A 20,546-nucleotide genomic window follows, 5' to 3' on the forward strand; every position below is an offset into this window, starting at 1 on the left:
TTATGAACGCTGGGGTACAAAAAATAATGGAAAATGTAAGCGAAGCTTCTTTGGACTCATTTTAAGTGGTAAAGAATGGGAGTCTCATTTAAAACGTGTCCTTGCGTTTAACCTGTCTACAGTTGCTGTTTACTCTGTAGAAACAGATGGTGCCGGCAGAAGGGAAAAAAACAGGATTCAGTTGGAGAGGTCTAATGGTGCAAAGTCCCGGCATTGTTGTTACACGTGTCCTTGTGCAAAGAGCGGCTGAGGAAAGTAGATGCTGAACTAAAGCTCCAGCTCAGCTGAAATGTTTTTATCGTGTGTGTTCTCCTGTAGGTGCTGCGTATAATTTACCTGCTCTGGTTTCATGGGCGAGCAAATGATGATCACAACTAACTCAATATCCAATATGCTGCCCTTGACTTCTAGCAATTAGATCCTCGTTTTGGAAGAAAATTTCATTTCAGACGTAGTGTGGGATTTCAAGGCAGGTGAGGTCGTGCTTTTGTGAGCGTAAACCTTTTGTGGGTGACACTTGGGGATGGGGGTGCCAGTCCTTCACCTCGTGACTGTATAAAAGCTGAACATCATTAGGGTAAACACTTGGAGACACCCTGCCAGGAGGCACTGGATTAAACTGTGGCATTGTTAGCAACGAGAAAGCAAGACCAGACCTAAACCTGGCTCTGATGGAGCCCTGCCAGGTGAGGCAGGAAGGGAGAAGCTCTATGATGTGGTTGGAACGAGGGTAGTTCAGTGCTAGTTTAGCCATCTCGTTAATTGGTGTTGCAGCGTGGGTGTTGGTAGATAATCAGTGCCTAACTTTAAAACGACAGCTAGATTTCTAACAGTGAAAAGTAGCCCAGGTTGCCCTGTGGGCTTCATGGGAGCACTGGTTTTGGTGGCTGATCCCCTCTCAGCTGCGTTATCAGAGCTCTATTAATCAGAGGAGTTCAGTCCATAAAATGTTTGGAGCACATACTATTTTACAGTAAGTGCACAAACTTGATTTCTAGAGTGGCTTTCAAGATCCTGGTCAAAATAGCAGTGTTTATCCATAGAGCTCGCATGGAAGCACGGCTCTACTCCGGGAAGCCCTACAATGCTGAAGTGGCGACCACAAATGGATCTCGAAGCAAAATGAGGACAAGGGTTCGTGCCAGCCATGGTAGTCGCATCTGCTCGAGGTTAAAGCTGTTGCCTCATGGAAAGAAGAGTTGATCAGAAAAAGGCAGGTGAGCTCAGCGCAAGAATGGTGCTTGATGGGAATGTACTCGATAAGAAAAAACAAATAATGAGCATGGAGAAAGCATGGGAGATGTTTATGAAGGGCTGGTGCCAGTCGGGGAGTTAAAGGCCGTGCCCGCGTGGCAGCGTTTCCCCCATCCCAGCGCTGTAGAGCTGCAACCCGAGCAGGAGCCGTGGTGGTGGCCTGGCGGTGGCCGCTGTGACATTTCCAAACAACTGGTTCCTAAAACCCCCTTTAGGTGATGATTTCAGAAGCGTCGCCCAACCGCTGAGCCACGGTCCAGGGGAGGTGATGCAGGAAACCCCATGCGGACCCACGCTGGAAATCCTGCGTTTGCCCAGGGGCAGAGGGGGCGAAGCCGCGGCCGAGCAGCGGGACGGGCGGGAGGACGCGGCCGTTCGCGCCCCCCCGGGACGCGGGGGCGGGGGAGCGGGACCAGCCGGGGCCCCCCGGCTGCACTGCGAGGTAAGGCGGGGCCGAGCGGCCGGAGGGGGAAATAAAATATTAAAAAAAAACAAAAAACAAAAAACAAAACAAAAAACCCCACAAAAAAACAAAACGCCAAACCACCCCAAAGAACGGTTTATGGGGGTGGGCGGGCAGGATGCGGCTCCCCGGGGGGAAACCTCCCCTTCCCCGGGGCGGAGCGGGGCCTCCCTCCCTCCCTCCCTCTTTCCCTCCCTCCTCCCTCCTTCCCCCTTCCCTCCCTCCTTCCCTCGCTGCCGCCGCCGGAGCGGAACCGAAAGCGAAGGCGGCGCCGGGCGGCCCCGCTCCGGCCCCGCGGGCAGGGCAGCGCGGCGGCGGCGGCGGCTCCGTGGGTTCCGGGGTCTGCGGGGGTCTCTCCCTCCCGCCGGCGAAGCGGCGCGTCCCGCCAGGTCGGTGGTGCGGGAGTGGGCGGGGAGGCCGGGCGGGCCCGGGCGGAGGATGCGCCCGCGGCTGCGGAGACAAAGCCGCGCCCGGAGGGACCGGCGGCGGCGGGCGTGGGCGGCTGGGGCCGGGGATGGGGATGCCCTCCGAGCAGAGAACGGCATCTCCTTCCAACAGGGCTCCCCCGCGGGGCTCGCAGCCCGGCCTGTGCGGGTGTTTCGGCGATGGGGGGATCGGTGCTGTCGTTTCCCCATCCCGTTTGGAGGAGCCGCGCCGCGGCGGCCGCCCGGGCCCGGCAGGGATCCCGCTCCCGCTCGCCTTCGGCCGCCCACCAGCCCCCGGCATGTGCCGCTGGTAGCCGATGGGCTGGCGGCATCCCAGGCTTGGGGATGTGACAGGGTGGTGGCCGTCCCCACCACGCCAGGCGTCGCGCAGACCCCGTGGGGCTCCTGCCCAGGGAGGCGAGGGCTCGCAGCAGGGGGACGGGGGAGAGTTAGGCCGTGGGGTTGGAAAAAGGAGGGGATTTTTAAGGTCAAGTGAGAGGCCAGGAGAAGATGGAGGGGATGGAGTTGGTGGAGTGACTTGTGTGCGGGGGCCAGGTCTCAGGGGAAGCCACAGGTTGGGTTGCTGAGTGACCGAGCGTGGTTAGGAGGTGGGACGCAGCCCTGCGGCCACATGCGTGGCACGGAGCACCGGGAGCACGGAGGTAACAGTAAAGACCAAAAGCAGTGGTGGGATGACCGCAGGAAGCTGGTGCGGTGGAGCTGTGGGCTGACCGTGCCACTGTGCAGTGCTGCAGGAGCAGAAACCGTTCCTAGAGACAGGACCAGATCCTTTGGGGACAAGGAAACCATACTGGGGACAGGGTGTGTGATGGCTGTGGGTGCTGGAGCTGCCTTCATGGCCCCCAACCAGAGAGGCAGCCCCTCTCCTGGGGGAAGGAGCCCCATCTCTCGCCTGGCTCCTCTCCATGAGCACTTTGGTTTGGGAAAAACGCCCAACAAAACCTGAGAGCGCTGTAAGGGGTGTCTGATTGACCAGCGCCGTGCCAGGGAAGGCGGCTGTTATCAGATTGGGGCTGTAATTTGGAGGAGGCTTTGCTTTCAACTCAGCCCTAATGTCTTTTAAGTGGTGTTCACAAAGTGCAGAGCCGCTTTTGTTTCCTCTCTCCTGGACGTCGCGGGCTGGAGCTGCTGTTTCCAGGAGAGCCGGGAGCCACTTGGCAGCGCTGGACGAGGTGATGGTGGTGCCCTGAGCTCATCCCGGCCTGTGCTCAACGCCACATCCAAAGCTTACTTGTTTTGGGATGCTCATTATATATTGCTTAAGCAGTATTAGGCGGTATCATCAAGATTATAAAAAACCTTGGTAAAGATGTTTTTTGACTCCTATTGAAACCTGCCACTGGCTTTTGATGCCATTACAATGCTACCAGCCCGGCTTTGCATTTTTTCCTCGTTTTTTTCCACCCTGCGTTGGATGGGCCAGGCAATGCAGGAGGCTCTTCTGTTTGCCCCAGGGGCAATGAAAAGCTTTGCCTGGGCACAGGGATCCAGCGTAGATGGGGGCTGGGTGCCTGTTTCCAGTACCTTGTTATTTTGGGTGTCCTCTGACTTCTAGAGAAGCTGCTGAGAGATTTTTTTCCATTAAAAGTCAGGCGGGGATGCATATGGTCTTTGTATACTACAGTGACTAATATATTTCTGGCAAGGTCTGCGCTCGCCCGTAGGAAGGGAAACTGTGATCGATGCCCCCGTTGCTGCAGATGACACCGCTCTTGGCACTGGCGCTTCCACCGCTGACAGTGACCAGGGAAAACAAAATAGCCACCGGACTCTGCCCAGCGAGAGCCGATAACTGCCCTGCGCGCTGGCCCCGGTTAACTTTTAACCGCAGACCTTTGGCGTTAGCAGGGGAGAGGATGCTCTGCGAGTAAAGTCAGCCTCAGTTTAGGTGGTTTGTGTTCAATTTTGTTATGAACGGCTTGTTTTGCAGTGCATGAGCGGGTTCCCATGGAAGGATGGATGGAGGTGTTGCTGCCGGAGCTGCCACCAAGTCTTGCTCCCTTGGGAGGGTCTGAACCCTGACACCGCATCTGGCCTTGCCGGAGGGAAGTGTGTCGGGGGCGGGGAAGGCAAGCGTGTGGCCATCGGCGGGAGCCGGGGGCACTGTCCCATCACCCGCCCTGCTCCTGGGTAGAGAAACAGCTCCAGGGAGGGAAGGACTGGCCAGTGTATCCCTACACTGAGTTTTAAATCTGTGCGGCCAGTGCTGGCTGCAAGGCGTCACCCTCTGCGCCTCCAGAACCGGTCGGCGTATTCCCATCGTAGGCGGCCGCATCCCAGTGGGGACCAGGCAGGGGCCACATGCTCACAGCAGAGCTGGGGTGGCAGGAGGGGGCTGTAAAAATCACTTCCTCCTCACGGGGGCTGATTTCGCTCCCGTTTGTTTCCGCTAAAGCCACGTGGATGCTGAGCGAGAGGGAGAGCCGCTGCCAGGGTTTCACAGACCTCTTTTCATTTTAATATCCCTCTCCTTGCTGAATTAGATGTGAGACTGATTGCTTCGATAATCCTGCTGGAGCCGCTATGGGTTATATACGGATTGCAGCCAAAAGCCGTGCCGATAAATCATTCCTATACACCAGGCTGTTACATTTCCTGAGGATTTTGTGGGCATGTGCTGCTCGCTTTTACATAAGGATCTGCTGGAGTTCATACCAGAATGTGCCGCTTTTCCCTGGGCGAGGACCTGGGTGGGTTGGTGGTGCCAGAGCCCCTGGGCTATATTTCCCCTTTTTGGGTTTATTCCCCCCATTCCAGCTATTTTGGTTTTCCCTTTGGCTGGGAATACGTCGGTTCTCCTCCCCGTGTGCTTATTAAGGACAATTGGCTGCCTTATTGTTAGTAGTTATTCCATGTCCCACGGGGCTGCGTTCAACAGCACGATCCCAATTTTGGGTTTCTTTCAGGGAAGGAACCATCTCACAGGGCAATTTCTGCAAAACCCCGTGCTCGGCCCCTTTGCACCCATGCAAAGGGGAAAAAAAAACCTCTCCGATTTTCCACCCTAGCTGATGTTACGATGGTGCTTGGTTGACTTTTAGCCTGTTTACAGAGCGTGGGGAAGCCTGCTCCAATTAATCAGCTCTGATATGTTTATCCTGGTCAAGCCAATTAACTCCCGCCGGCCAGGGCATGCTCTTCCCCCAAGTGTGGCGAAACCTTCATCGCTCAGTTTTGCCCCAGCCCGGCAAAGTTTAGCGCGAACCCTTGGGAATTCAGGTGCAGGTGATGCTGTTGGGGCAGGGTGGGATGCCCGGCTGTGCCGTGCTGTGGCCAGGGATGGCCGCTGTGGCCAGTGATGCTCCTGGGGTGGCTTCATCCCAGGGCCGCCCCCATGAGCTGCCTTTTTTGGTGTGGCCACGGTGCATGGTGAGGGTAGAGGGCACGGCGTTCGGGATCAGCTCCGGCTTCGGGGGACGGCTATTTATATGTGCCCGCTGGCCGGGTGCCCAAAGCAAGCCAGGCAAATGGCAACCGGCCTCAGGATGCATCCCGGTGGGTTCAGGGCGAATCGGGGTTATGGGGGGAGCTGCCTGTTTATTCAAATCCATTTTGGGAGTGCATTAAAACACGCTGCCGTGGCTGCCAGCAGCACCGGGGCGGGGGGAGTTTTGCAGCCACGGTGCTCGAGATGTGGAGCCCCATCTCAGCTCAGCTGGCGGCTCCCGGCTCTCTTGCCCAGCAAAGCCCCAGCCGGGATCGGATTCAGGCCCGCGAAACGCGGCGTTTCTGAAATAGTTTGTCCTTGTTGCTGCTCGTCGGCTTATTTATAGCCTTCGCATCCCCTGCGTTTCTCTGCGCCTCGAAGCAGCGAGCGGGGCTGGGTCAGCTTTAGCTCCGGGCTGATCCCGCTTGAGCAAAAAAGCTCCGGTTTATAGATTTGCGTTGAAAACAGCAATTAGGCCATTGTGAGCCTGGAGGGAAGGGGGAGACGATTTGATTTCTGTGCTTGACCGGTAATTTCTGCGGGGCTGATCCAGAGCGGTTGTGCTGCGGGTGCAGCACGGAAACTTCAATGGAGATGAGTGGAGCTAATTTTAACCGGCCGCCTCGCTGAGGTGTGGGAACCAGGCAGAAAAACGCCTCAAACCTTGTTCCTGCTTCTGGGCTGTTTGTTTCAGGATTTTTTTTTTTTTTTTTTTTTTTTTACTTGCTTCTGCAGCAAAATTCTCATTAACCTAGAAATTAAAAACAGCACCGGCATCGTGGCAGGGAAGAGCGATGGTTTACAACCAACCGTCAAACTGCCCCGACTGCTGCAGGGCACCCAGCATGTGTGGATTACACTGTTTTCTCCCCTTTTAAAATTGTTATTTATTTATATATACACATATTTTTAATTCTTTGTTGCTAACAGAACCGCTTTCTCATTTATCCCAAGGTTCAGGAACCTGATTTTTGCAGAGGCGGCCACAGGGAACCCGGGGGGAGGAAGAGAAATCGCTGGCGATGATGGGCTGTGGGAGGAGGCAGTGAGCCGGGGGGGCTGACCCTGCACCCCACGCTTGGTAAGTGGGTCCCTGTGCCCCTGAAATGCTTCGTTTGGGGGGTGTTTGACAGAGATGTGCCCACTCCGACTGTGGGACCAAGCAGCAAAGCAAGGAATTGAGTGATATTTATGCTGGCATAGTGCAGGGCCTGATCCTGCTCCTGTAAAATACCCCTTTTTGGGGTGTTTCTGTAGTGGAGAAGGTGGGTTCGGTGTTCCCTGGAGGTGTTTCAATAAAGGAGGGGTGGAAGGAGCAGCCTGGGAGTTGAGGCTGGCCCCCTCTTGGGGTCTGCCCCGTGACAGGGTGGGTGCCCGGCCCCGGTGCCGTCCTGCGCCGCTGCCCTTGGCTTTGCCCCATCCCCTCCGGGATGAACAAATTGATCTGTAGAGTAATGACCGGTGGGAGAAAATCCTACTTTCCGGGGGGATCCCAGCTGAGCCTCCCTGTGTTTGCAGGCACGCCTCCCTGTCGCAGCGTGGCCGGGATGAGGCCGTCGGTCGCACCATGCCATCATGTGTCCCCGGCAGCTCGACCGCCCTGCGGCCCCTCTGCCGTGACGGAGGCTGCGGCCGCCCTGTGCCCGGGGCTCCCCGGGACCCCCCGCCGCTGAACCCCTGCCGCCCCGGCATGGCCTCGCTCATCGTGGTGACCGAGTACGACGCGACGGGGAGCGCGAGCGAGGAGGAGGAGATGAACACGCCCGGCGACGAGGGTTTTGGGGACGGCCGGGAGCCGAGGGCGAAGCTGCACCTCTCTGGCCGAAAGCTCTCGCTGCAGGAGCGGTCGCAGCCTGCCCGCTCGCCTGGGAACGGCGACGACGGCGCCAACGAACGCTTCATCTACCCGTCCCTTCCTTACTCTCCGGTGACGTCCCCACACTCCTCCCCGCGGCTGCCACGGCGGCCGACGGTGGAGTCGAACCGCGTATCCATCACGGGACTGCAGGTGAGGGGGGATCATCGCTACTCCTGCGGTTCTCATGCCCCCATCCACCTGGTTTTCGCCCACCATGGCATTGCTTCTTGCTTGGTTTTTTGGGATAAAACCCTGCGGCACATCTACAGATGTGCAGCGGGAGGCGGGGGGATGTCCTGGTCCATCCTTGTCCATGGGGACAGCCCTCAGGGATGTGGGACCCAGCAGCTCGCCACGTTTTGTGCCTTTTGTAGATGCCACCAGCTCTCGTGGCTGCGTTTCGGGGGGAGCTGGTGGCACACCATGATTTTCTTTTTTCTCCCCCCTTAAAAATAAAAAAAAAAAAAAAAAAAAAAAGAGAGAGCCACTGAGATCTAAAGAGAAAAGGGCCCTGCCTGGCCCCAGCCTGCCAGAAAACAGGCAGCAAGCGGCTGCTTTGCCCAGAAGAAAAATACTCGGTGCTGGGTCACCGGCATTAAACCCCCCCCAGGGCTCTCCCGGCTGCTGATCCCCACCACCGCCCGCCCGTCGTGCGCTCTCATTCCATGTGAGCAGACAATATTGCCTGCCTGGCTGTTAACATTTGCAATTAGCCGTCTATAAACACACCGGCGCGTGGCCGGGCGGCTGGCGTTTATGGGTCATGAATCAAAGCTGCCCAGCGCCGAGCGGTGCCCGGGCAGAGCGGAGCAGGGCCGGAGTTTGCAGAGGAAGTTTTGCCGGAGATTTAAAAGGAGGAGAGCAGAGGCGAGCGGTGTCGTGGCTCATGTCGGACCCCCTCTCTCTCCCCCCAGGACTGTGTGCAGCTCAACCAGTACAAGCTGAAGGACGAGATCGGGAAGGTGAGTGTTGTTGGCCGGGTTTGGGGTGGGATGGGGGGATTCGGGGTGGGAGGGTGCTGGGCCCGCTTTTGCCGCCGAGCCGCTGAGACGCAATTTCAGCTGCTCTCCACGGCAACTCATCCGGCTCTTCGCTGTGACACTGGTCTCTTCTGGGTGGCGCCAATTGAATAGCGTATATTTTTTAAATTATTATTAATTTTCCCCATTCCCCCTCCCTCCAATGATATGGGGCATTTGAACCTTTTCTTTGCTGGTGGTGTGATGCCAGAGCCTACACCCTGCTACTCCCAGCGTCGCCCACCAGCTCCGTGATCCCGGTGGGGCCGGGTTTACGGTGGAGCCTGGGGCCCATTTTGGTGCTGTTGGGTTTTTTCGGTGGACTGTCCCTAACTGGTCCCCCATGGCTGTGCCCCTCTCTAGGGCTCCTACGGGGTGGTGAAGCTGGCCTACAACGAGGACGATAACACCTACTATGTGAGTAGTGCACGGCCCCGGAGCCTGCAGCGGGGTGGGTGGGATGAGGATGGATCCCCTCCGCTGACTCCCTGCCCAGCTCTGTGCTGGCCCCGTCCTGCCAGCCCTATTTTATCCTTGATTTGCCCTAAATCCCATGTTTTTTTCCCCTCTTGCAGGCAATGAAGGTTCTTTCCAAAAAGAAGCTGATGAGACAGGCGGGATTCCCCCGTAAGTGGCACAACAGCTTTAGGGTGGGGCATAACCCCCGGCGTCAACGCAGGCTGGGGGATGAGGGGATGGAGAGCAGCCCTGAGGAGAAGGGCTTGGGGGTGTTGGTGGATGAAAAGCTGGACACGAGCTGACAATGTGTTCGCAGCCCAGGCGGCCAGCAGCACCCTGGGCTGCATCCCCAGCAGAACGGCCAGCAGGGTGAGGGGGAGGATTCCGCCCCTCTGCTCTGCTCTGGGGAGACCCCCCTTGCAGTGCTGCCTCCAGCACTGGGGCCACCAACATCAGAAGGACACGGAGCTGTTGGAGCGGGGCCGCAAAATTGATCAGAGGGCTGGAGCACCAGGCTGAGGGAAGTTGGGGCTGTTCAGCCTGGAGAAGAGAAGGCTCCGGGGGGACCTTATTGCAGCCATTCAGTACTTAAAGGGGGCTTATAAGAAAGATGGGGACAAACCTTTTAGAAGGACCTGTTGCAATAGGACAAGGGGGAATGGTTTTAAATTAAAAGAGGGGAGATTTACACTAGATAGAAGGAAGAATTTTTTTACAATGAGGGTGGTGAAACCCTGGCCCAGGTTGCCCACAGAGGTGGTGGATGCCCCATCCCTGGGAACATTCAGGATCAGGTTGGACGAGGCTCTGAGCAACCTGATCTAGTTGAAGATGTTGGACTAGATGACCTTTACAGGTCCCTTCCCACCCAAACCATTCTATGGTTCTATGTTTTGGGGACCCTGAGGGCTCGTTCCTGACTGGACACCCCATCTTTGCCTTTCCGCAGGCCGCCCGCCGCCCCGCGGGGCCAAGGCTGCCTCCGAGGGCTGCCTGCAGCCCAAAGGGCCCATCGAGCAGGTCTACCAGGAGATCGCCATCCTGAAGAAGCTGGACCACCCCAACGTGGTGAAGCTGGTGGAGGTGGGTGCCGGCTGGCCATGTGCCATGGCTACCCCTTCCCAAAACCCACCCCGAGCGTGGAAGAGCCTGGATGCTGTGGGGATGGGCTACACGGTGGCTTGGGTGGAGGGGAGAGACCGCAGAGGGACTGGATGGCTGTGGCAGGTCCTGACTACAGGGGTCTTGTGTTTTCTGTGGTTTCAAAGGTTTTTTATTTCTCCCCTCTCAAAAGAGGATTTTTTTCTTCCCTGCCTGGAAAGGGAAATGCAGAAATGTGTGGCTTCCTTGAAGGAAACAAGTGCTCAGATGGGTTTTGGGGAGGAACTGGTGTTTCTGCTGGTTCTGTGGTGCAGCCGCCCTGCCCTCCACCCCCTGACTGTATGAAACAGTCCAAAAATCAAGAGTTAAGGATGGGCAGGCTGGAGTTTATTTGGCTCATGAGTCAGATGATGCTTCCTGTGTGTTTTAAATATTTACTTCCTTGCAGTACAGCTATATCTCTGTCCTCTTTTTTTCCCCCACTCCTTGTGGGTAGAAGCCGGGAGATTAGCAGACCATGCTAATGGCGCAGATGGTGCAGAATTGAGATGGCCGCTAAGTAAAAAAAAAAAAAAATCACAGTGTTTAATTTGCAAGGTTTTTTTGGTGCTGTTTAATTTCCTTTCTGCTCTTTTCGGCAGGTCCTGGATGACCCCGGCGAGGACCACCTGTACATGGGTGAGTGCCCGCTGCCCTGCGGCGCTCGTGGGGTGTCGGCGGGATGGGGGTTTGACAGGACAAAGTGTTACCCCACATTTTGGGGCAGCTGCGTATGGGGTTGGGTCCCTCCTCCAGAGCGGGTATGGCCTGGGTGTGCTGGAGGAGCAAATCCCCTCCAATGGTCGGAGCAAACGGGATCCAGTCTGGGTTCAGAAAGGAGATGGGAGTGCTTTATAGCACTTTATAGGCTTTAATTCGACATCAGGGCATGCTTTGCCATGAGAGGTACCAGCATTTATGTTCTCAGCTTTGAAGCTGGGCTGCTAGAAAGGAGCTTTTTTTTTTTGGCTTCGAGAACAAGGCACGTGTTAGTTATCCACTGTACAAATGAGCTCCCTCCCAACCTGTCTTGCAGACTGCAGTGGTTTGCTTGATGTAAATACACGTGCTTTTGGAGGAGGCGTTCCTTTTCCATCATGTATGATCAGCCTGTACTAGCAGAGGAGCGTGTGATGCCTTCATGGCCAAGTGCAGAGCTTTGCTCGCAGCGTGGACTGGGCCTCAGTCTTGCAGGCAAACCGAGGGTTTCGGGGGGGGGTATTCGGTGATGCTGAAGCTGCAGCATTAAGAAGGTAGTTGGCAGCATCCCCTTAGTTGAAGATAGAAGTGTGCAAAACGGTGTGTACCTTGCATAAGATAGCATCTCTTTTTTTTTTTTTTAAAAAAATGATATTGTTTTCATAACTTTCGTCATCAGAACAGTTGCTTTTGTGCTGGGACTGTGCTTGCAGGAGCTCTAACCTGTAAGTGACCGGTAATCACCTTCGCTTTTGTGTTTCAGTGTTTGAACTGGTGAAGCAAGGGTGAGTATTGAATTCCAGATTGAAACCTACTAAAGCATGAACGTGATACGGGTTTGCCACCTGAGGTGGGCGCAGGATGGGGAGGTTCATGGTGGGTCTCCTATGGGTTTGGGTAGCACCTCCCCAACCCAGTTACAGTTCTGTACCCCACCGTGCGCACCTCCATTTGAGGCCACGTTGCTGCTGGCTGGCAGCAAAGGCTCTAGGACCTGTTTCAACACATCTGTATGGGGAACGACCTCCGTTCTCTGTTGCCTTTGCAGCCCCGTGATGGAAATCCCAACCCTGAAACCTCTCAGCGAGGACCAGGCTCGGTTCTACTTCCAGGATCTGATCAAGGGCATTGAATACTGTGAGTGTCTGTGCGAAAAGGAAGGGATTTCTTATTTTAATTTTTTTTTTAAACACCCAGGGCTGGACTTTCTGCTGGTGTACGGTGCCATTTCCAGTGGCTCATGCTACTGCACAAGGCTTTTAGAAGCCGGGGCTGGTGGTGGTTAGCAGAAGGCTTACAGCTGCACGGGGCTTCCTGGCTCCTTTGCTGCTGCTGAATTGCTTGTTTCTCCTTTGGCTGCAGTGCACTATCAAAAGATAATCCACCGGGATATTAAACCTTCCAACCTCCTCGTGGGGGAAGACGGGCACGTCAAAATTGCTGACTTTGGAGTGAGCAACGAGTTCAAGGGAGCCGATGCCCTCTTAACCAACACGGTGGGCACCCCCGCCTTCATGGCACCAGAGACGCTGTCGGAAACCAGGAAGATCTTCTCTGGAAAGGTATTTAATAGCGATTTGAGGGGTTTTGCACTAATCTTTGTACACACTGTCTGTTGCAGCTCGAACTGTGTTTTCTCCTCTCCGCAGGCTTTGGACGTCTGGGCCATGGGGATCACGCTGTACTGCTTTGTGTTTGGGCAGGTAATGAGATTGGTTTTTTCCAGCGCTGTTGGTGGTCCGGGGGGGAGGGCGTTTGCCATGTGCCTCCCACATGCCGGGGACGCGGTGGGATTTGCAGCTTTCACCCCTGTTCGAGCAGTTGGGACTTGCCAAAGGGAGACAGGGATGTGTGGGTGGAAATGGGAAACTTCTGCCTGTCCGCGGGATGGGAGCAGCCAAAAGGGATGTGTTTCTCTTTTTCCCAGGGGAAAAAAATTCTATGCCTGGCCAGATTTTTTAGGAAAGGAGCTGTAGTAGTAATGTCATCATTTTTAGTCAAATATTATTTTCTTTGCGTTTAAAAGAAGACATTGATATAATAGGAAACCTTCCAGTATTTCCCAGTAACTGGCTCCTTGCTCTCCATCAAACTCTACGAGATCCCGATGCTTGACTGGCTGCCCCACTGCTGCTTCCTAACAGAGGTTGTTGCTTTTCTCATTGTTTTTTTTGTTGTTGTTTTTTTTTTTTTCCTTCGTGGTAGTGCCCTTTTATGGATGAAAGGATCCTGAGTTTACACAATAAAATCAAGACCCAAACGTTGGAGTTCCCAGACCAGTAAGTACCCAAAAACCCAACCCTCAGCCCTTGTTTTAAAGCTCTTCTGAGTCGTTTCTCGGGCACTGCCGGGGTGGGTCTGGCCCTGCTTTGCTGCGGTTTTGCAAAACTGGGGCTCTGAGCCCTTCTCTGGCCCTTGGCCCTGGAAAACTTCTTTTGCATTAAATGTGAAGGCAACATCTCCTGGTTTGCAGCTGCTGAAGAAGGAGTGATTGAAGTCACAGAGGGAACAGATTAACCTCTGCAGTCGCTGCCTGTTGGGTTTTAGCCTGGGTGGAATTGATGTCGGGCTCTTCCAGCCCCGTACACGTGGGATCAGACTTCGGATTGCCCAAAAAGGGGATATTTTGCTTCTTTGGGGGCGTTTGGGAAGGAAGGTGTGGCACCTGAGCGTATGAGTACCCGGAGCTGGACCCCTGCCGGGGCTGGGGTCCGGCCCCAGTCTGCCCAGGAAGGCCATCAGTGGCTGGCACTGAGGGGAAGAAGGGAGGCAGCATCCACTCCCTTCCCTGTCTCATTTCTCCCCTCTTCTTTCCCCAGGCCAGAAGTTACGGACTTCTTGAAGGATTTGATTACACGGATGCTGGATAAAAATCCTGAATCTAGGATTTCGGTTCCAGAAATCAAGGTACTGACCCAAGCTGCTGGTGTGGGCTGTGGCTTCACTTCTGTTGGGTTCTCCTTGCTTGGCTTTTTTTGGGAGTCAGCTTGATCGCGCCAGGTTAGGTCCTGCCCCTGTGCCCAGGGCCCCTGGGCAGGTAAGTCCCAGATCCTTCTCCTGCTCCGGGATCTACTCAGCTTTGGGACCTTTGGCGCCTACAGAAGTCACAGGCAAAAGGAATTCCCCTGAGTACAGTATTTCCTCTGCTACCAGGAAAGTACTGTGCAACAGCCTTTCGCAGGAGATTTCTGGTCCTCCGCCCCTGCAGGAGCCTGGAAGGGGCGAGAAGCTGAGAAAATGGAGACTAAGGTAGGGGGAAAGGATTGCGGGGGAATTGCTGAACCGTTCTGTGCTCCTCCTGCGGCCGCCCAAGATGCCAGGTGTGTGGGCAAGGAGAAAGAAGGGTTTCTGCCTCTGTCGTGGATTAATTCAGGCCCAAGACTAGGGCTTGGTGGGTCTCCCCCCATCACTACTGCTCATGCACACGCTCTTGAATAAATCACTCCTGCCTCTTGGTGCTGTTCATCCATATGATGAGAGTGAAAATAGGTCTTCTTCCCTAAAACCCACTGAGATGCCCAGTGCTGTAGGTCACCAAGGTTATTGCTTGGTTGCGTAGATGGGGCCAGCGCTGGCTCCGGATGAGCTGCACTGTGGCATTTTCTGCTCCGGGCTTAGCTATTCCCAGCGGTGCTGGGGTGAGCTGGCTCATCGGTGACATGGCACATCTCTCCCTTGCTCCCTGGTATCTCAGGAGCATGTAAGGGCCATAGCTTGGGTGAGGAGATGCGTTTGCCAGGCTGGTGGTGTTTGAGTTACGAAAAAGAGGAAATCGTTCCTGACAGGCTGTGTTATTAATTGAAGTTGCACCCCTGGGTCACCAAGAACGGAGCGGAGCTGCTGCCCACGGAGGATGAGAACTGCACCCTCGTCGAGGTGACGGAGGAGGAGGTGGAGAATTCGGTCAAGCACATCCCCAGCCTGGCCACCGTGGTGAGTAGGGGGGAGGTGATGGTCTGCAGGCACATACCAGGGACCCTGCTGCCTCCCGGGGCCATCCCGAGCAGACGGAGCTTGATCCTGAAGGGCAAAAGCTTTGGGCAGGATTAGAGCAAAGACCTTCCCTTGCCCAGAAACAAGTGCTTCAAGACGGGGTGTCAGCATCTCGCTGGAGGTGGCCGTACCCCACGGTGCGGGGGAATAGTTCAGAGCGGTCCCAAAGGGACCTGTCAGCGGGTTGCCGGTCTCCGCGCTTGATCTGGCTGCCGAAAAATCACTGTATTTGCTCAGGGCAAAAGAGCTTCTGGTCCAGGACCTGCCCGTGGCCAGGAGTGGGTGTTTTGGCCAGGCATGAGGAGCTCCTGCCCTGCTCTGCCCATCTGGCCGTAGGGACCGTGGGAGCTTCCCGGGGTGGAGATTTTATCTGGGCCACGGTGTGCGCCAGCCCCCGCCTGGAGCTATTCTCGGGGAATTCATCTCATCTCTTTTCAAGCTCACACTTCTATTCTCTGCAACCCACTGTGGTGGTGAGAACCACAGCGTAACCCTGCCCTGCGTGGAAAGTGAAATCCTTTTGGGTTTTGAACCTAATGATTTCTTTGGGTGCCCACTAGCCCTTATGCTAGGAGAAACAGCGAGCGGTGATTTGCACTTCCCTGGCGCGGCGTTATCTGCCTGTAGACACCCAGACTGTGATTTTTTTGAAGTACACGTCTCCCTTTGAAGCCCCTTTTCCATCTCGTGGCTGTGCCCATGTCTGGCTCCATTTCTGGAGCTCTCTCCTGCTTCCGTACCCTGCGGAAGTCTCGTCAGCTGCAGATACGTTAATATGCAAATGTGCCTTGCGCCGCTCAAGCTGAAAAAACAGATCTTGCTCTAAGGAAATCACCATTGATGAGGGGTTTTCCCCCCTTTCTCGTGTTCGGAGGTGACTTGCTGCCATGCAGGGAGGATGGCTCAATGCTCCCAGCCCGGTTGAAAATCCAGGTGTGTTTAGCACAGCTGAGGGCAAAGGAGGTTTTACTGCAACTCTTGCCTCTTAAATAACGCACCACCTCCAGGCAGATCGTGTATTTTCCCATTTGCATTTGTTATTCAAAATCGCCCTCCGGTGCCTGATCTTTGCGCATCCCGCTGCAGGCGTTAACGCTCGAGTACGAGATTCATATGGCTTCAACTCTCGCATAAAATGCCTTCCCCCGCGGGACCCTGCTGTCGTGCGCGTTTCAGACGTTAAGGGCTCTCGGTGCACGGTGGTGAGCAGATAAATAAGGCACAGACAGACAAGAAGCAATCCCAAATGAACCCAGAGGTTCCCAGAGCGGGATGCACGTGCCGAGGCGGGGTCCAACACTGCTCACGCTGTTCTCTGCTCCCATCAGCAAAATAACTTGGGGGTTGCCTGGGAAGAACCCCGACACTTGCTCTGTTCCCAGCAGGCTCCGATTGCAGCCGACGCTGGGTAACTTTGTGTTTTGCAGCCACAGCTAGACAAACGGCCAGTGTTTCAGCTTGGTTTTAGTAAACGTTAAGGCAAAATTGTGCCGGTTCCTTCCTTCCCCTCTGTCTTTCCAATGAATTCTTCTAACAGGTAATCACAGGGAACTGGGATTTTGCAGGTACTGGAGGCAGTGATCAGTAAAACCTACTTCTGGGGGGAGAAAATCTTCCCAGACTTGGCTTTGCTCTGCTTTCCAGCCTCTCACACTTAGCGTGGCTCTCATCTGCGTGTTCGGTTGTGGCACTGTGGGTTTCAGACAAGAATACAACCCCTGTATGAAGCAACTGGAGACTTGTAAACGTGCTTCCTTCTGTGGTTTTTGGTTTGGTTTTGTTTTTTTAAAAAAGAGAACTTTGAGTTGCTTCTTTCACTAGTTTTCTTAATTACCTGGGCATGAGAGTTGGGTGTTCCTGTTGCTCTTGAATGCAAGGAAAGCGGTAGCACCCCTGACGAGCTCCAATCTGGTCTTGCAGATCTTGGTTAAAACGATGATCCGGAAGCGATCCTTTGGGAACCCATTCGAGGGGAGCAGGAGGGAGGAGCGGTCTTTGTCTGCCCCTGGGAACCTGCTGCCGTAAGTGTCATCGTGGCCCGAAAGGACATTTGCAGTTTGTCTTGTGCTCTGGAAATTGCTGCAAAGCACGGGAGGAGAATTTGAGGAGCTGGGCTTTGACACCTTTCGTGTGGGGCCATGACTAGGAACTTCACGCACCCTCTGTCTGACCCATAACCACTTTGTGGGATGTTTTTTGTGACACGGCACATCCCGCCCCTCCGATGGGCTGAAAAGCATTTTTCTATGGCACTTCCAGCCTGTTACAGGGGAGCTGGGGGGGGATGACACATGCTCAGGGTCCCAAAGGTCCCCTGGCGGGGCAGGGGCAGATGCTGGTGTCTCATTGTCTGCTTTGCCTTTTTCTGAGTCGCTCAGCAACTGTTTTATTTCCTTTTGAAGCAGGAAACAAGGCAGCCAAGACAATCTGAAATGCAACGACTTGCCCAACGTGGGAGAGGAGGAACTTCTTTCGTGAGCATCGACTTTATGGTTCTGTTCAACAGCTCGGACCGGGGCACGTCATTAAAGTGTGCGGCTGAGGATGAGTGACGTTAACAGAGCCTACACCAAACACAGCATGACACGGCGCTATTTCAGTATAATGCTGGATGTAGAGCTTACATAGCAGCATGTTACAAGACATCCGACTCCTTGTCATAAACATTGAACATCTCCGATCGCTTGGACCGCTGACTTCTTGTGGGAAAGGTGCTGGCTGATAGCAGAGAGGTGAGCTACCGTGTTGAGCAGCAACAGTGCTTTGCAAAAAAAAACCACCAAACCAAAACAAAGCAGTCAAACAAAAATGCATTTGGAACTGCTTTTACCTGGTTTTAATGCCAAATAATTTCCGGGGACTAACGCCAGCGTCCCAGGGGTGTTGTATGCCCGTCGGCGGGCACACGCGGAAGGGTGAAGCTTTTGCCAAGTGGCAAACACAGCAGTAAAAACTACACGTGGGCACTTTGAGACTTCACGACCTACCGGAAATGTTGTTGCATCTATTTCTCGTCGTTTGTTTTTAATTGACACCTTTTTAACTGCATGGGAACAAAGCAAAAACCCACCTTTTCAGCTTTTTAAAGAATGCCTGCCTTTGTGAGCCAAGTTGTATTAAACAGCATCTTCGGGGCGTTCAGAACGTGAGCTTAATTACCTCCTAAGGTAATTAACGCCTTTCCTAAGGTCTTGGTGTGACTAGGCCTTGGTAAGTTGAGTATTCAGTGTATGAAAGGAAAAGGTATTTAAGGGCTTAAGTTCAGTCTGAACTATTTTTGCTGCAGACATACGAGTGAAAGGTGGTGTTTGGCTGAATGTTTGTTTTGAACAGCAGAGAAGCACTAACAGCAGTTTGTTTCTAAACCTTTTACTTGAGCTAGGTAGATATATTATAAAATATAAAATTCAGGGTAAAATCCTTCACTTCCATGTACATTACATGGTTTACTACAATTAAAAATAATACAACTTATGCTATTTTTTAAGTATAGACTTAGGGCTTGCTTAGAATTTAAGATCTTAATGAAACACTTAGATTAGCTAGTAATTTTCAAAGAAACTTTTGTTTTCCAAACTCTTAATCTGGATTTTGGGGCCAATGCTATGTATTTTTTGCAAGTTCGTTACCAGTAATTTGTGAATGCCTGTGGATCAGAGGCTTGTTAGTAAATTAAGTGTATACCTAAGTCATGGGTTGTTTCTTATGAAGAGCTCTTTCGCCTTCAGTCAGATTACTCTGATTATTTTGTGGTGCTTGTAAAAAAATAATAATCTATTGTGTGGTGGGAGAGACTCTGGCGTCCAGACTCACTTTCCCAAGTTCTCTGTGCTCGGACAAAGCCGGAGAAGGGCAGAGTGTGGGTGAGCCGGAGAAGAGTCGGGGTTTGCTTGAGGAAAGGGGTCACGGTAAGTAAGTACAGTTGTTTCGTGGACAGAGCATGGGACGGGCAGGGAAAAGGTCTGACCTCTTCTCAGCTTGGTGCGGTTGTGTGACCTTGAACGAGGCATTTAAAACGATGGTGTACCTGAAAGAGGGGGACGATTTGAATGTCCCAAGCATGTAAGGGACTGCTAAGGTGTAATTCTTCGCCCTGAGGAAAAAGGCACTAAGAAACCCAAGTATTTTTTAGTTACTGGTAAGATCTCCGCCTGCGAACCCTGGCCAGGGGTGCCCTGCCTTTGGAAGTGACCGTCCCCTTGTCTTCCTTGATCTTGGGCACCGCGAGCAGCAGCGTGCTGAGGTCCTTGGCCCTGCTGCAGTCAGACCCAGCCCGGTAATTCCTGGTTAGGACGGGGCTTCGTTAAAGCCGGTGTAGCGTTAGGAAATGTGCAGGTGCTTACACAAACTGTCCCTTACATCCTTTGAGCACTTGAAGCAATGCTCCCCCTAAACGGCAATTTCTTACCGAAACATTGTGCTGATGGCCTCTCTCCGAAGCCAGTGATGATGGTTCGTGGTTTAGGAGCAGTACTACGGAGTTTGGAGCCATAAGACACGCACTGTTTTCCTCCCGTTGTAGTCCGAGGCTATGCCAAAGACCTGCAGCTTCAGCTATGGGGAAACCAAACGGGTAACGTAGGTGCCAGCACTACTGCAGCTGCCTGCTCCCCCTTTCCTGAACAGGACTTTTCGTTGCGGAAATGCATGCGAGTGGGCAGCTGGGTTCTCTAACCTTGTAAATGAACTCATTCTGCCAAAAAAAAAAAAAAAAAAAAGAAAAAAAAAAAGGGGGGGTGGGTGGGTCTGATTATTTATAGCTGTAATGCGTGTGGTGTGTTTTGTTACAGGTGAGATGTAGAGATGCTCTGTGCTGCGTTTCTCCGGTGTGATTTGTCGGGTGCCTAGCGAGACAGTTTACATTTTTCAAACAGGTTTGCCAGGTGCAACACAGCTTCTAAGCAGAATAAGCTGTGCCAGTTCCTCAATGCCCAGCCACACGGTTCCTGGGCCTCAGATATTACCACAGATCGGTGTCTTATGGCTAGCAGGGGCTTAGTTCATCAGGATCCCAAAGCTCAGCACTTCCCTAAGGCGCTCTCCAAAATGATTGTCTCTCAGTGCCAGCTCCCGTAGGGCTGCAGCCAAACGCACGTTTCTGAAAGAAACTCGATGTAGATTATTTTTTTCCTTGTTGAGTAGTTCTCTGGAAAGCATAAAGCTTGGCTGTGTGAGGAAGAGCTAGCAAAATGCATGACCTGTTAGAGAAGCTGTACTGTATATAGATAAAAATCTGCTCAGTTCCCTAGCGGCTGTTCCGTAGTAGTAAAGCTAGCTTTTTTTCTTCTAGTGAGGTAAACATTTTGCTTGTGCCTTGGAACCGGGCTATAGCTTGATTTCCCCAACTCTCTTCCTTTCAAGCAAGCCCAGTGCTGACTGTAGGCTTCATGCTGGGTACTAAGCCTTTTTGGCTCTGAAAGCACACAGGAAAGTGCTAAGGGGAAACCAGGCCTCTTGTCTCGAGTAGTTTTTCTTGGTCGTCCCCTCTTACCTATCAGGCAATTGATCTGTTTCTTTTCTAAGGTCCTGAACTATTGCTGATTTTTATACTGTTTGTTTAATGACCGAGGCTTGTGTTTCACTCCTACCCCTTTATTATGCATTTAACTTTATCAGGTGTATCAAGTTTAAATACTGTGTATTTACCACTTTTAAATTATATTACCTAAGAAGAAAAAAAAAAAAAAACCTAAGTGTTTTTCCACACAGCTGTTCAAGCTTCTCTGTACAAGTTGAAATAAATGACATGCAACTAAATCCAGAGTTAGTTGATCAAGTGGAACCATTA

At 53.3% G+C, this 20,546-nt stretch overlaps 1 protein-coding gene across 9 annotated transcripts; it reads left to right on the top strand.

Moving 5' to 3' along the window:
• The first annotated feature begins 1,942 nt into the window (after positions 1-1,942).
• CAMKK2 (calcium/calmodulin dependent protein kinase kinase 2) lies at positions 1,943-20,509 on the top strand. Of its 9 annotated transcripts, none has more exons than XM_054219173.1 (18): positions 1,943-2,106; positions 6,545-6,671; positions 7,109-7,598; positions 8,363-8,410; positions 8,831-8,884; positions 9,043-9,094; positions 9,876-10,009; positions 10,669-10,705; positions 11,529-11,550; positions 11,814-11,902; positions 12,128-12,327; positions 12,415-12,468; positions 12,971-13,044; positions 13,585-13,672; positions 13,919-14,014; positions 14,570-14,698; positions 16,679-16,779; positions 17,161-20,509. In XM_054219173.1, the coding sequence occupies exons 3-18, from the start codon at positions 7,158-7,160 to the stop codon at positions 17,234-17,236; spliced, it is 1,695 nt and encodes a 564-aa protein (XP_054075148.1). In that variant the 5' UTR covers positions 1,943-2,106; positions 6,545-6,671; positions 7,109-7,157; the 3' UTR covers positions 17,237-20,509. The 9 variants fall into 9 exon arrangements, 7 of the variants coding, with proteins under 7 accessions (XP_054075148.1, XP_054075152.1, XP_054075153.1 ...); XM_054219177.1 differs by having other exon boundaries at positions 17,164-20,509; XM_054219175.1 differs by lacking the exon at positions 1,943-2,106 and adding an exon at positions 5,586-5,658.
• The last annotated feature ends 37 nt before the right edge of the window (positions 20,510-20,546 follow it).

Source organism: Rissa tridactyla, chromosome 13, assembly GCF_028500815.1.
Source record: "Rissa tridactyla isolate bRisTri1 chromosome 13, bRisTri1.patW.cur.20221130, whole genome shotgun sequence".
In the NCBI taxonomy this organism is placed as follows: domain Eukaryota; kingdom Metazoa; phylum Chordata; class Aves; order Charadriiformes; family Laridae; genus Rissa; species Rissa tridactyla.

Bases quoted from the DNA above. Each gene is read 5' to 3' on its own strand.
- CAMKK2 (XM_054219173.1), top strand. From the start codon at position 7,158: ATGCCATCATGTGTCCCCGGCAGCTCGACCGCCCTGCGGCCCCTCTGC. The intron at 13,045-13,584 runs GTAAGTACCCAA...TTCTTTCCCCAG, and splicing joins ACGTTGGAGTTCCCAGACCA to GCCAGAAGTTACGGACTTCT. The intron at 16,780-17,160 runs GTAAGTGTCATC...TTCCTTTTGAAG, and splicing joins GCCCCTGGGAACCTGCTGCC to CAGGAAACAAGGCAGCCAAG.